Source organism: Lutra lutra, chromosome 9 (genome assembly GCF_902655055.1).
Source record: "Lutra lutra chromosome 9, mLutLut1.2, whole genome shotgun sequence".
NCBI classification, from domain to species: domain Eukaryota; kingdom Metazoa; phylum Chordata; class Mammalia; order Carnivora; family Mustelidae; genus Lutra; species Lutra lutra.
This window is the reverse complement of record NC_062286.1, coordinates 45,140,056-45,155,555: the sequence shown is the minus strand read 5'-3', so window position 1 is coordinate 45,155,555 and position 15,500 is coordinate 45,140,056. Positions and strand designations below refer to the sequence as shown.

Sequence of the window (15,500 nt, the reverse complement as noted above, 5' to 3'; positions counted from 1 at the left end):
AAATGAGGGCCCATCCCTTAAGGAGTAAACAGTTTAGCTGCCTCCCTGCTACATATGCTCTAGACAGAGGAGTCAGGAAGGACTTAATTCAGAGCAGTGACTAGCAGGGATGTTTGTGTCTCTGGAGGAGAGTTTGAGATGTGGTTCTCTAAAGTCATACTGTGTGGGTGGCCACCCACATGTCCCCACCCCTCTCTTCTGTCCACTGCTTCTATCTTTGCAAAGCACCTCAAAGCCTTTGAAGTTGTCACTTACATTATCTCATTTAATCCTCACCAGATCCTGGGGAACCAGGCTGTGCATGGATTATTTTCTGAATTTTATAGACAAGGGAATTGAAGTTCAGAAAAGGTGGTGATTTGTGTATATCAGTAAAGGGTAGAGCCAGGATTTTGTCTGTTAATTCCATACCCATTTTCCCCCCTAAAATATCATAAAGCCTCCAAATAAAGACAACTCTGGGAGGTGTTGAGTGCAAGTTGAGTTGAGGTAAAACCAAGTTCCCAAAGTGGTATGCTGCTGTTCAAATAATCTCTAAATTCTAGTTTTCACTGTCAAAGAACCCAGACCTCCTTTGACCATCTCAAAGGCTTCAAATGGTGACCTGCGGTATTGCTTTAACCTTTTACCATTATCTCTTCCCCATGTTAATCATTGTCTATCTCAGTGTTTCTCAAAATTTTTTTTTCATTATCTTCCACTTAAAGAGATTTTTTTACACATTTTTTCCTGGTTGCCTCTTCTGAAATTTTAATACCAGACATTTATCCTATATCTGTTTATGTACTCTGTATGATATCTACACCTCTCAAGAACCAGTCTTTACCTCTCAAGAACCAGTCTTTATCACCTTGGTTCAATATTGCCCCCACTGGGAATGCATAGTGTAACTCATAACTATGAATTCAGTTAAAAGAAGAAAAGGGAGGAGGAGGAGGAGGGGTGGGTAGGGGAGGGAGGGGGAGGAAGAAGAAGAGAAAGGGAAGAAGAAGAAAGAAGAGAAAAAAGTGAATGAGGAGAAAGAAAGGAAGAAGGAAGGAAAGGAAGGGAAGGGAGACTGGCTGGGAGGGAAGAAGATGGGAAGAAAGAAAAAAAAAATCAGCGAACAGAAGGTGGTCCTCAATTTCCCAATGGGTATCACTTTTCCTGGAATATAGATTCATGTCTTGGGGTTTCACTTTGGCCAAAGTATCCTTAATATGCCTGTTCGAAGCAGGGGCAGAGCATTCTTGAACCATTCTGTGAGTGACACACAAGGAACACACAGTGGTTTCGAACAGTCATCGCACTAGTTACAAAATAGTGCATCCCCTGGGACCAAACCTGGTCTCTGTCAGTGGTGTTGGGTAGATCTGTGAGGAGGGTGGAACCTTTCCTTGGGGGAAGTTTGATGATTTCACCATTTTACCTGCTGATAAGCAATAGTAGAGAAGAATGTACTGGAAATGACCCCTACCCACCCCACCCCCTTAACTCCACACCCTGCCTACTAAATGGAACAACTAAAAGGAAAGCCAAAAATCACTGCTACCTTTGAGAAAAGAAAGGCCTGGACAGGGACTTTCCCTGGAGCCCACAGGAAACTACTATCAAAACTGAACTCAGGGGGCGCCTGGGTGGCTCAGTGGGTTAAGCCGCTGCCTTCGGCTCAGGTCATGATCTCAGGGTCCTAGGATCGAGTCCCACATCGGGCTCTCTGCTCAGCAAGAAGCCTGCTTCCCTCTCTCTCTCTCTCTCTGCCTGCCTCTCCGTCTACTTGTGATCTCTCTGTCAAATAAATAAATAAATAATTTTATAAAAAAAAAAAAACAAAAAACTGAACTCAGACTCAGCCTCTTGACACATGAGCTCCTCTCCCAGAAGAGAGTCCTGCTCAGATGTGTCTCATCCGGTTACATTTGCTTGAGCAACATCAAACTGTAGCTGTTAGTACACAGAGAAAAAACATCCTTAAATAAACACCAGCAAATCTGTTACAGCTGAAGATGTATACGTAGTATCCCGGGGGCCAGTATGATTTAATATTGCTGGTATTAAATGAGAGTTTGGAAACTGGATAACAAATGTAAGCTGTGTAGTAGCTTTCCACCTTCAGGAAGTGAGTACACAGAGCAAACAGCTCTGATGTAGAGATGAGTTTTGCTGGTGGTCAAAGACTCCTAAGAACAATGCTGGCTATCAGCCATTAGCCTTCAGCTCATGTGCAAACTGGAAGTTGTCACCACACCTGCACAGGTCCACAGAGGTGCAGGCCCGTGCACACACATTTTGCAGAGGTGGGTACATTCACCAGGGCTGCCTGACGTCGGTGGCAAAGAAAAGCCAGTTCACAACCAGAACAAAGTCAAGCAGGAGTGCAGAGGCCAAGGCCTGAGCCAGTTGCAGAGCTATGAAAGAATGCTTTCTGGGACTCTCTCCTCTGCCTCCTTATCTTTTTCTTTTACACCCAGTGCTTGCAGGAATTCAGATTTTTGCGTATCATCTTATCACAAAAGGAAAAGGGGGTTGTATGGCTTTGGAGTATAACAGTCCTTCCTGGCCATGTGACCTTGTTTTATTTATCTTTTATTAACAATATAAAATAATATAAAGTAAAAAGAAACAAAACAAAATGAAACACAATCCTTATCTAGCACCTACCACCTACCAGGCACTGTTCTAAGCACTTTACAAAAAATAGCTCATTTATTTAATTCTCAATACTACTTTACTTAATTCCTGCAACAATCCTGTCCCCATTTTCTAGATGAACAAACTGAGAATCAGAAAGGTTAAGTAACTTGCCAAACTTATTCGGCCAGAATTTGAACCCAAGCATTTGTGTCTAGAGTCAAGTGCTTGACATGCCCTGCTATGGGAAGTGACCCTGGGCCAGTCATTGGACCTCTCTAAACCTCAGTTTACCCATCTGTAAAATGAGGATATTAAAATACTTCTCTGGTCAAGGAGAGGTGAAGGTGTATTGCAGGGCTTAACTGAAGATGGTAAAGACTTAGCAGGTTGCCAGGTACCTAGTAAGGAAAATATTTTAATAAGCACTTTACCAGGGGGAGGGTGGTAGTTGCCTTTTATACATGAAACAGGATAAAGTGGAAGTCTCTGCTGCACACATACTTGGTGAGTCTAGTGGGTCTAAATTTGTAGCACAGTCCTCTTCCTAAGGCTTCTTCTTCAAGTTAAACTGTTCTGTTGTTCATTCAACACTTATTTACTTAATCCCTACATAAGGAACATTGTGCTGCTTTGAGTGAATGAGTTGACCAATGGAGTTGGAGTTTAAAAATCTGAGTGGTATGTTACCTTTTGTTCCATTTCAGTTACAGTGTGGTTTCTCAAGACTCTTTTTCCCTAAAGCATGTTTATTCTTTTCTTTTTGTAACTTTATGATTTTTGAAATAGTGTGCAAAATAGGATCAATATGAGAAACTCCAGATAAAAATGACCTGGGCGGCAAGCAAAGGAGTGAGGCTGAATTCCAAAAAGGACCACTATTTTTAGAATAAGATACACAACACACACACACACACACACACACACACACACACACACACACACACTTAGTTGCAGGGAAATATGGATTTTACCACAAATGCAATCACTATGGAGCAGAGACAGTGAGACAGAATCATACAGTATGTGGCGGTTCTGCAACTGAGAGACAAGTGACAGGATTGGCTTGGCCATCTGGGGACACATTGTTGCACTGGCCCGTTAGTTGTGTATCACTTGACTTTTTCAGACCTTTTCTGTGGCAGACTAATGTAGCTCTTACTTGCCACTGACTGAGCCTTCTCCTTTTTCTCCGGGCTGCCTACAGTAAGTATCTCAGAGATAGAGGTCCCTGCTGCATGTAGTTTGTAATACTGAGAATTCTTCATTGAAGATAAATACAGTGATGGTGAACACCTAATAATACATGATTTTTAAAGAAAACACTGGTTTAAGGAGATAAAGTATGCTGCAAGATTCAGTCTTTATCCTGGCTTTATTTTAAGTCCTTAAACTATTGGCAGATCTGGTCTTACACATGAGTGATGGTCTGCGTTGTTTCATTTGAGGGGAACAAGGGAGGATCTCTCGTCCAAATATACATCACCCACCTGCTTCAGTTCTTGAAGTTCTAGCACTGGAGCAATTTCTTTATTATTTCCCCCAAAGATCCTTTTTTTAAGCACGCGTGTGCGCACACACACGCACACACAGTTATTACCATCCACCCATCCATCCATCCATCCATCAGTCCATCCATCCATCAGTTTTCTACTGGGACTTAGTTTTCACATTCTGTAAAGAGTTGGTAGCAAAGAAATGGATGGCAGCAGTCGAGTGGAAAGGGAACTCTCAGTGCTGGGGTATTTGGAAAGAGTTGGCATCTCTTTGGATGTCTCTGAGGCATCATAGAAACTCCAGGGACAAAGAAAAGAATGTCAGGCATGGGCAGGGGTGGGGACACGAAAGGGACAGTGGGGCGACTATGATGCCATTCCTTGTCATTGTTGGGCTCCAATAGGGGAAGGAGAGGGTGCAGAAGCATATGTGCAGTGTGTTCTCCAGGACTCTTCCTGGAAGACTTATTAATTGATATGTCAAGCAGGGAAGGAAAGGGAAGTGTTGGAAGAGGAAGAGCACATAATTTAGAAGAGGCAATTCTGGATGTCAGGACTGGCAGTAACCTTGACCTTGTGCAGGCTATTTAACCTCTTGCCATTGGAGTCTTCTTGTCTTAAAAAAAATGGGACTAGTTTGTGTCCGCCTTGTGAGATGGTTGGGTGAATTAAAGCAAATAAAATAATTAATTGTAAACAGCACTTTGTAAATTATGGAGTGCTCCAGGACAAATTGCAAGTTCATCAATGCTTACACATCTTTTTCAGAATATCAGCCCCACCAGGTGCAGTCAGGTGGGGACTCCTCACTTGGCAGTGACCCTGTCCAGCCTGGCCACCAGCCACCGTGTATAAAGAGCTGCAGTCAGACCTGTGGGTACAGTCAGTCACTGAGCTGCACCTGTTTTGATTCTTGTGACCCTCTAGCTTGGTGCCTGTCAACTTTGGCTGACCTTTGCAATCACCTGGAAGCTTTAAAAAGTCTCCACACCAAAGCCACACTCCAGATCAATTAAATCAGAATCTCTCGGGGAGGGAGGGACCCATGCATCTGTGTCCATTCAGACTCCCCAGTGGTTCCAATGTACAGATTTCTCCTGGCTGAGCAAGAGAAAGGAGGATGCAGATAGACGATGATTTCTTTTTTCTCATCAAGTAGGGGAGAAATGGCTTCCCAGCATCACATTAGGAAGAAGAGAATAGCCAATGTGGTAGACGAGCATAAAGAAAGAAATGACTAAAAATGACTAAGGAGTCGAGTTGGTATATCATAGCTACTTAAGATATTTGAGCAAAATAATTCCCTCTTGCTCTTTTTTTCCCCCCTTACTCCCCTCCCCCACCTCTGCTCACTTGGCCTTTTACTATTCTCCCATCTCCCTCTTTCTTTCCCTCCCACCTCTTCTCATGTTACAAAAGGGCTCTCAATTCCAATATTCATTGTAACTGCATAGAATATAGTAAGTTATTTTAGGAGTCCTGTACAGATATATTTTTCTGTACTTCTTCCCTACCCATTCCTACCCCACCCCACCCCTGCCCAGTGGTATTCATCAGCCTTGTTTTTTTTGTTTTGTTTTTTTGTTGTTGTTGTTGTTACTGGGCCTGCTTCAGAGTGCATTCCTATGCCTCCGATCTCACGTGTGGGTGAGTGTGAGTGAGTCCTTGCTAGGATTTCCTTTTATCTCTTCCTGCACATTCTGAAACCCTATTTTCCCACCCACACATGCTTGTGCTTTCTCATCTGTTTTCCAGCATCCCCACCTCCTCTCTGAAGCCCTAGTCTCGGTGATTTTTTTTTTTTTTAAGATTTTATTTATTTATTTGACAGACAGAGATCACAAGTAGGCAGAGAGGCAGGCAGAGAGAGAGAGGAAGGGAAGCAGGCTCCCTGCTGAGCAGAGAGCCAGATGCAGGACTCGATCCCAGGACCCTGGGATCATGACCTCAGCCGAAGGCAGAGGCTTTAACCCACTGAGCCACCCAGGCGCCCCTTTCGGTGATTTTTTATCTACCTTTTCTCATTCATATGTAGGCAAGCTGCTGAATCAGAATATCTGGGTAATGGGAGTTGGGGTGGGGCGGTGGAATTTGCATTTTGCCATAGCATAGGGCCCCAGAACTTGAAGGGTTCTTAGTGAACACCCAGATGAATCTACCTCAAGGCAAAAAGACAGAGACTTAGCACAGTAAGATGATCACCAGATGAACCCAAGACACGTGAGTAACAGCACCAGGTTTAAAGGGCCCAGCTCCTGAGTTCTGGACCATAACCTTCCAGAACAGTTGCTTGCCCTGGACTGCAGAAGTGCGGTGATTCACCAGGGCCAGTCTAATGTGAATCGCCTTGTTTTTTTTGTTTTTTTTTTTTTAAAGATTTTATTTATTTATTTGACAGAGAGAAATCACAAGTAGGCAGAGAGGCAGGCAGAGAGAGAGGAGGAAGCAGGCTCCCTGCTGAGCAGAAAGCCCAATGTGGGGCTCGAACCCAGGACCTGGGATCATAAACTGAGCCGAAGGCAGCGGCTTAACCCACTGAGCCACCCAGGCGCCCCTGAATTGCCTTGTTTTTTGGGGCGCCTGGGTGGCTCAGTGGGTTAGGCCGCTGCCTTCGGCTCAGGTCATGATCTCGGAGTCCTGGGATCGAGCCCCGCATCGGGCTCTCTGCTCTCTCAAGGAGCCTGCTTCCTCCTCTCTCTCTGCCTGCCTCTCTGCCTGCTTGTGATCTCTCTGTCAAAAAAAAAAAAAAAAAAAAAAAAAAAATCTTTGAATTGCCTTGTTTTTAAATGAACTCTCCAATTCCTTCATAACGTCCTATGCCTATAACTTCATTTACCTGCGTTGCTCTGTCCCCCAATGCATTTCCATTTGTGATGCCTTCGTCTCAGAACATCCTGTTTCAAGGGCTGTGATCATTTCCCCGATTCAGAATATATCCACCCTACTCAGTAGACAAAGCACATTGACTTTTTTTACAGGGAAACCCATTCCCACCTCAGAGACATTCCAGGCTTGGTTGGAGAAAGAGAAAGCACAGGCAGGTCGGCTGAATTAGTTCTGGGAGGAATATCATGTTTCTCATTTTCCTTCTTGTTAAGTAAATATCCACTGTTAACTTGATTTTTTTTTCCTGTTTCCTAAATGAGGTATTGCTAAGAAAAAGTGGGTCAATTGAGGGTTCTGACAAGTTTCGTCCCAGTTAATTTAAGTTTTGCCATATGTTCTCTGAGAACCATGTGCTAACTACAGGTCTTCTCGCTGATTAGCAACCAACCTGAGGGTTTTTAATTTAGACTTTCAGCTTTTTGGCCAAGAGAGAGGAAGATTAAAAGAGAATAGATCTGGGCGAACCAAAACTTAACTCATCAGAAAGGCTATTTGATGCAAAGTTTGAGCATAATATGTTGGTTTAGGTAACCTCATTACTTTGAACCATGGAGCAGAGATTCTTAACCTCAGCACTCTTGACAGTTTGGAACAAACCATTATTTGTGAGGTGCTTTCTTGTGCACTGTAGGAAGTTTAACAGGATCCATGACCTCTACCCACTAGATGCCAGTAGGCCCCACCACCATGCATGGAAAAAAAGAAAAATGTTTCCAGACATTACCAGTTGTTGAGTGGGTGGCAGATCTGCCCCTAGAGACATAGTCCTTTTAATGACCAAGAAAGAAATGTGAACAAATCCTCAACAAAAATTTTGCCACTTGGATCCCTGGGGGAAAAATAAGAGTAGAATATTTTTAATGGAGAAATAGGTTTCTTTTTTTTTTTTTTTTTAAGATTTTATTTATTTATTGGACAGACAGAGATCACAAGTAGGCAGAGAGGCAGGCAGAGAGAGAGGAGGAAGCGGGCTCCCTTCTGAGCAGAGAGCCCGATGCGGGGCTCGATCCCAGAACCCTGGGATCATGACCTGAGCTGAAGGCAGAGGCTTTAACCCTCTGAGCCACCCAGGCGCCCCGAGAAATAGGTTTCTTAACCTTGAGATGGAACTTATTAGTTAGGAAGGTACTCTCAAAAGAATGCATTGACATTTGCTGGCACTTACCAGTAGGTAGCAGGCTTATACTCTCCTATAGCATGAGGAGCTCAAAAGATCCCCCAGCTTGCAAAGCATCTACCAACTCATTGCCTGATCCCTGACAATACCATCATCCACCTTTACATTTTTTTTTAAAGATTTCACCTATTTATTTGACAGACAGAGATCACAAGCAGGCAGAGAGGCAGGCAGAGAGAGAGAGGGAAGCAGGCTCCCTGCTGAGCAGAGAGCCCGATGCAGGACTCGATCCCAGGACCCTGGGATCATGACCTGAGCCGAAGGCAGAGGCTTTAACCCACTGAGCCACCCAGGCACCCCCCACCTTTACATTTTAATTGTGATTGATTTTATCAGGTCCTTTCCTGACTAACAGTTTGATCATGGAGGAAGAAAGTAGGAGGGTAATTAATGCTGGAAAGTACTTATGTAATGTAATCGTGTGTGTGGCTATATATGTGGTTATAGGAATATGACTATATGTGCATATGTGTATGGTTATATCTGTGTTGTGTATGTAAAATGTTGTGTGCATGTCCCTAAACTTCTCCTAAATATATATAAAGATTAATTAATAAAAATTAAAATATAAACTTCTCCTAAAACATGACTGTTTAACAGTCATATTCCTGCTAATTCCTCATTACTTGTTATTCCATCAGTGACAAAACCCAAATCAACCAACATAACTGCTTATCTAGAAGAGATAATTGATGCTTATTTTGACTACCCTGCAACATTATAATACCCATTCTCCAAAAAAGATATACATTCTGGCCTTTTGATAATCTCTCTGAGAGAGGTATCCAGTGCCTTTTATTTTACTAGAATATGTGACCCACCAGTGTCCCCTTCTCTGTGGTGATGCTAGATAGAATAGGCACCAAACCTGATGACGAGTTGATTAATGTAACCCAAAAACACAGGTGGCCCCTGAGCCCTCCTGTGATCTGGCTATAGTTGCTCATGAAACTGGAGAGGAGCACCATGTGGCGTTTGCCCCTCTAATTACTTACACATACTCAGAAATGTGTTGTTGATGCTAAGTCATACCAAATGTCTGCCTTCCTGCAGGCAGGGAGGAAAGGTAAGGCACACTGATACTTTGAGGAGCTTGGGAGAATATAAAAAATGGATTTTAAAGAATGTTTCCTTTTGCTGGAATACTCTTTTTTTCTGATGGCAACTTATAGTCTTGGGAGCGCGGATTGTGCTGGGGACTGGGCTTAGGACTGGATTTTCAACCATCATGGCCAAAGTCTGAGTATCAGGGGTTGTCTTTTCTCTAAAGGAAGGCCAAAGCATTCTTTAACCTGCTCCCTCTGGCACAACCTAAAAGACTACTGGGTCTAAGACTGGTGTGAAAGTGTCATTTGTCATCAGAAAGGACTTTTTTTTTCCTATATAAATATTCGAAAATCCTCTATGCCATGGCTGAACTTTAATCATCTGGGAAGGTACTGCAAATCGGGGGTTAATCCATCACAGTGCCCAGGAAGAGACGTGAATTGTGGCCTTAAATTCTTTTCAGATAGCACAGGATAACGATATTAGCACCCTCTGTGGGAAGAACACATAAAAAGGATACTATGCCTTTAAAAATTAGATTTTCTTTTAAATGTTCAGTACTTGGCTTAGAGGGGTCAGAACAAGTTTCTTGAAGCTTAAAGATTAATTAATTTGTGAAAGAAAAGATTTCAAGTGCCACAAAACCTTAGTTAAAACTACTGATTTCCATTACCCTTCTCTTTCCCCACCCCGTCTTTCTCCAAAGCAAGAGGTGCATGAGCATAAAATGATGTGAGCTACATTCCTGTTTGTGTAGAAAACATATTTGCTACAAAGACACACGATGCAAAGTTACACAGACACACAAATTAAGAACATAATTTTCTATGGCTGGCATTTGCTCTCCAGTTACCAGATTGCAGATTCCTTTTTACAATGACCTTTCATTAGATGTACGTGCACTTAAGTTCTACATATGTGATACTTAGTCATTTGGTTTGAGTTGGGGCGGGGGGTGGCCAGCATCATAAAACAAAGCACAATTATTCTCTGGCTTTTTCTCATGACCACATTGAAAAAAGAAGAATGAAAGGAAAAAAGGTCTTGGGTATAGGAGATAAACTCTACAGTCTCAAATATCTGTATTTCTGGGGGGTAGGGGGACCTGTGGTTCTGATGTTTGCCAGAAAGGATTTGCTTCTGGAAGCTTTCCCTATAAGTACACCAGCACACAGTCCTTAATGCACCAGGGTAGAAGTAGACTTTGGCACTTGATTCCAGTAAACTTCCTATGAGATTAAATCAGTGGTATCCAAGGAACTTTCTTTCAACTGCACAGTTTGTGAATTTTTTTTTTTCTTTCCAAAAAGGGCATGTTGTCTTCTAGAGACCCTTTACTCAAGTTTAATTACAAATGGCACACCCCTAAGCAGACCTTGTTCCTACTGCTCCTGCCCCCTGAGTGGTATGCTATTTAAAACAGCAGCCCTGAATTGTCATGCATAGGCTGAATCCAAAACCTTCTCCTCAAAATTATCAAATAAAGCACATCTCTTCTCGCCTAAATACATGATAAGAGCATGGTGTCTGTCATAATGTTATGTTTTAATTAGAAACAAAGAAGATGAAGTCTTCTGGTCAGGAAAAATGAGCTGGGGTGCATGTGCATGCCTTGTGTATGAGAGAGAGAGGGGGAGAGAGAGAGAGAGAGAGCACGAGCGAGCTAGAGAGAGAGGGAGGGAGGTGTTAAACTCTACTCTCAAGGTTTAGCATTTTAGAGACATTTGCAAAGTATTTCTCTCGAAAGGGCCCCTTATGTGCAGTATTATTAGGCAAATGGATTTCTCCCTAGGTAGAAGAGAAACCTACTACCAGTCCTCAGCCTAAGTAAACCTCCTGGTGATGAGATTCTGCATTTCAGACAGCTGATTTTTCCTCTTTAGGTAGGTGGCTAGAGGCATTTGCATTTGAAAGATGGTGGTATGTGTGTGTGTTTTCCCCTTCCCTCTCCCTACTATTTGAACGTCTCTCAAGAAAGAAAGAAAGAAAGAAAGAAAGAAAGAAAGAAAGAAAGAAAGAAAGAAGGGAGGGAGGGAGGGAGGGAGGGAGGGAGGGAGGGAGGGAGGATGGATGGATAGATAGATAGATAGATGCCAGGTTATAGGATCTTTCAGAAAGGTGAGCACCTGAGTTTGAAAAAAGACTTCTGGGCATGGGTATTGGTTCAGTTTTCAGCATCTGCTCTCCATCTCCATTTATTTCCATCATACATTTGCTTAAAGTGTTAGCGAGTGAAAGACCCCTCCCATCCAACACACAGTACTCCTCCCTCTTTCCCTTCCCTTCACCCACCAACTGCTACTACTCTTTAATTTAGTTCAGTAAGCAACCTAAATCTCAATTATGGACCTGGAAACCTGTGAAGGGGTGGGAAGAAGCAGTCATTGATCCCAACACAGAGAAAAGTAAAAGAGCTCAGGGAAAGCAGGCATTACACAAAAGGGCAATCTGAAAAGAGGCAGCTTTTCTGTTCCAGGCTAACAAATTATTCCCGTCTCTGTAATATTTGAACACAGGGTCAATGGTGATCTTCCCCCATCCCACCTGACCCCTATTGCTTCTCTACCAAGTCTGCCCCTAAAGTCTCCTGATAGTTACCCAGTAGGCATTCAGCCAGAAGATTTTTCTCACTGTTCCCCAAAGTAACTAGGAGTGTGCTGTCACTACTGAGAGCCTAAGCTTGCTGCAGTCTTAGCAATGTGCTCCAGAAAGCACAGCTTTCATCTGCCAGCATTTGGATTCTGTCTTATTCCTCTTCCTCCCCTCAGTCAGATCTTGCTGAACAGGAGCTGAGGGTCTGTCTTTCACTTGGGAGAGTATAGAAAAGGGCACAAATGCTACCACTCTGGTGAATCAGAGGCATAAGAGAATTATGAACCAGTGACATTTGGGGGTGAGACTTTGAATTGATTTGAAAGATGGTTGTTATATTAAGTGCAAAAATGTTTCTTGTTCATAGGACAAACAATCTGACACTGCCTTTTAAAAAGCTATTTGTAATGATTCCTGCCTTCAAGGCTAGGCAGTGATGCTCAGTCCTCAGTTCCACTTTCACTTGCGTTATCGTGACTGCACCGCACTCCCCTAAAAATAATACCAAAGGCCTTGCTTTCCCCCCCTCTCCAGTCTTTAGTCATATGGGGATATATCAACCTCATGAGCTGTATTTGTCCTTCTTAATATTTCAAATTGAGTCTACTATGCTCCTGAATTTCTGGATTTTCCCTCTAGCCAATGCACCCCCCCCCCCCGCATACACACACACACAGGGAAGGACGTTTTAACTGTTGCTTCTCTTTTAACACATAACAATTCATTTAGGTTACACCAGTCTGTAAAAACTGTAAATGCTATTTTATTTTAAACATTTTAGTTTACAAAAAAAAAAAAAAATCAATGATTGGTACCTTTTTACACTCTCAGATTCCTGAATATGGACAGATCTTCAAAGGAAGGAAGGAGTTCTCATATGAAATTTAAGATAGACTGTCCTGAAGGTTGTGGGGTGGGGTTTTTGTTGTGTTTTATTTCGTTTTTGTTTTTTAAGACACAATAAAGCTAAAATGTCAAGTCTCTGGGAGATATCCCCTTACAGTTTCAGTCAAGGAGCATATCAGAGCACAGACAAGGAGACCCCAGCCTGGCGCTGGCCGGCTGCCCCAGCTGCCCAGGCGTATTTGGTAGCGCACGGGTTGAGAGCCACTGGGACAATCACACCTCGCATTCCCTTGCGGGCTGCTGGTGGCAGGTACAGGATCCATACTCGTTGATGATCACCAGGGCTCCCTCAATGTGGTTCGGTTTGTAATCAACGTAGTATTCCTGGGCAGACATGGCAGCCATCTGATGCATGGTCTGTTTCTGCTTTTGCTTCCTGCGCTGCGTGACAAAGCACTGTCTGAGCTGCCTGAGACTGGCTGGGAAACACTTCCAGGAGACATAGAGCACCAGGACCACGATGAGGAAGGAGAAGATGAGGGCCATGGTGCCTGTGACCACCTTGTGGATCTGCACAGCGTTCTCGGCATGCTCGCCGCCAGGGAGACCCACGGTAGCCGGCTCGTGCGTCCCGTCGAGCTGCCCCTCCCTTCCGTCAGCGAGTGTGGTGGCCGGGCTGGCCAGGAGCCCCAGGTCACTGTGGTTGGTGACGGCTGAGAGCAGGTGGCCGCTGGTGGGCTCGGCATCCTCGCACAGGTGGAAGGCGTACACGGCGTCTAGGACGTCCTCGCCCTGCGCGTACTCCGGGCTGGCGCACTGCAAGTTGCCATCGTAGCGCCCCTGGAAGCTGCTGAGCCATGAGGCCAGGGCGCACACGTTGCGCCCACAGTCCCATAGGTTCCCGGCCAAGGTGATGCTTGTCAGCGATTTCCAGGAGTTGAGGATCCGGGGCTCGATGTAGGTGAGGCGGTTGGAGTCCAGCTGCAGAGACTGCAGGTGCGGCACGGTCTCGAACACATGGGGCTCCATGTACTCGATCTCGTTGCCAGACAAGTCCATTTTCTCCAGGTTCCAAACCCAGTCCAGCGAGCTAACCACAATGGCCACCTTGTTCCTCTTCAGGCAGAGGGAGTGCAGGGAGATGAGGCGTGGGAAGTGGGCGAAGTTCACCTTGACCAAGTCGTTGTGCTCCAGGTGCAGCTCGGTAAGCTTGAACAAGCCGGCGAAAGAGTTGCGCGCCAGACTCTTGAGCTGATTGTATCCGATGTCAAGAAACTTGAGGCTGCGGCAGTCCTGGAAGATGCGTACCGGCACGAACTGGATAGCGTTGGACCGCATGTGTAGCGTGGTGAGCTTCCGCAGCCCGTGGAAGAGGTCGGGCGCCAGCGCCTGCAGCTTGTTGTACGAGAGGTCCACGCTGCGCAGGTTGGGCATGGGCCGGAAGGTGGTGTTGGCCAGTTGGGTGATCTGGTTGGAACTCAGTGTGAGTTCCTTAACTCGGCGCAGTTTCTGAAAGGCGTCCCCCTGCACCGAGCAGATGTGATTGTGATCCAGATAGAGCCACGTGAGCTGCATTAACCCCGTGAACTGGCCGGCGCGCAGCTCCGAGAGGCTGTTGTAGCGCAGGGACAAGCCCAGCAGGCCGGACAGGTTGTGGGGCGCCTCGGTGAGGTTGAGCGCCTCGCAGTACAGCAGCCGCCCCTCGCACCGGCACAGCTGCGGGCACCCGCTGGGGGCGGCGGGCAGCATCTGAAAGCAGGCCCCCAGCAGACACAAGACCACCCCCGAGGGCCTCCTCAGCAGCCAGTATAGACAGAGACCGAGCAGCAGGAAATCCATTAGCGAGAATCTTTCCAGAGAGGCTGGAGAATGTCCATTGGAAGCGCTCGGTCAGAAATCTACATCATATTTTATTCCAAGGGAGGGAGAGCGGGGGAGGGGGAGAAAAGGGCAAAATCAAATAAATATATTGAAATAAAGAAGGACCCCCCCCTCCCCAAAGCCACACGTTCACCTCTAAGCATGCAGAAAGCTGGGCAGCATAGAAAGTTCACAGCCACGGAAAGATCAAAGAGATGGTGATTTGGTCCATGTTAGATGCTGCAGCAAAGAAAAGGGAGGAAAAAAAAAAATCTTCGGGAAAGAATTTAATTAAAAAGTGTCTTACCCACCCTTTTCCAGAGAGTGACAACCTCCATTCAGCTGCTCCCTTTGTGTGCAGGCTAATTATATGCAGGGCGAGAGAAGACCCCTCTGTGTTTCCGAGGCAGCCCCGGTCCGCGGCCGGCGGATCTGGCAGGCGCACAATGTCTCACTTTGCTGCTCGGCTCTGGGCTGCAAGGGCGGCTGGCGAGGCGGGGAGGCGACTTCTAGGACCCGCAAGTTTCCCAACTACGTGCCGGCGCCGGGCTTCGCCTTCCTGCCGCTGTCCTTTCCCTCTGCAGTTCGGACTGTGACGTTGTGGGGAAAAAAAAAAAACACCAAAAAAACAAAAAACTCCAAACTCGGGGCTCACGACTCCCCTGGATTTGACAGTCTGGTTAATGTCCGTCATTGGAAAGGACCACTGACCGGCGCCACCTTTTACTCCGCGGAGACCGCCTGCCATTCGCGCCCGGGGCGGCTGCGGAGAGCCCGCTCGCTCATGCTTTTCGGGCGGCGGGGAGGTGCGGGCGGCGGGCGGCGCGGGCGGCGGCGCGGGGAGCGGGGAGCGGCGCCCGGGCTCCTTCCCTCCGCCTGGCTGTGTGAGGCGCGAGCTTGCACAGGCACCTACTGCTCACTGAGTGTCGTAAGCTGCTCACGATTGTGCGTCTTCCCGGAGCACCTCAGACATGGGCAGATTGAAA

The 15,500-nt window shown here is 45.7% G+C and overlaps 2 protein-coding genes across 10 annotated transcripts in view; one reads left to right on the top strand and one right to left on the bottom strand.

Annotated features, from left to right (window-relative positions):
- Window positions 1-15,500, top strand: part of CTNNA2 (catenin alpha 2) — a 1,136,606-nt gene that overhangs the window by 744,433 nt on the left and 376,673 nt on the right. The window lies entirely within an intron of this gene.
- Window positions 12,571-15,406, bottom strand: LRRTM1 (leucine rich repeat transmembrane neuronal 1). 2 transcript variants are annotated; one of them, XM_047745919.1, is made up of 2 exons: window positions 14,669-15,406; window positions 12,571-14,552 (listed from the first exon to the last, which is right to left on the bottom strand). In XM_047745919.1, exon 2 carries the CDS (start codon window positions 14,491-14,493, stop codon window positions 12,928-12,930), a length of 1,566 nt encoding a protein of 521 aa, XP_047601875.1. In that variant the 5' UTR covers window positions 14,494-14,552; window positions 14,669-15,406; the 3' UTR covers window positions 12,571-12,927. The 2 variants fall into 2 exon arrangements, with proteins under 2 accessions (XP_047601875.1, XP_047601874.1); XM_047745918.1 differs by having other exon boundaries at window positions 14,826-15,406.

Coding starts and splice junctions, on each gene's coding strand:
- LRRTM1 (XM_047745919.1), bottom strand. CDS start 14,493: ATGGATTTCCTGCTGCTCGGTCTCTGTCTATACTGGCTGCTGAGGAGG.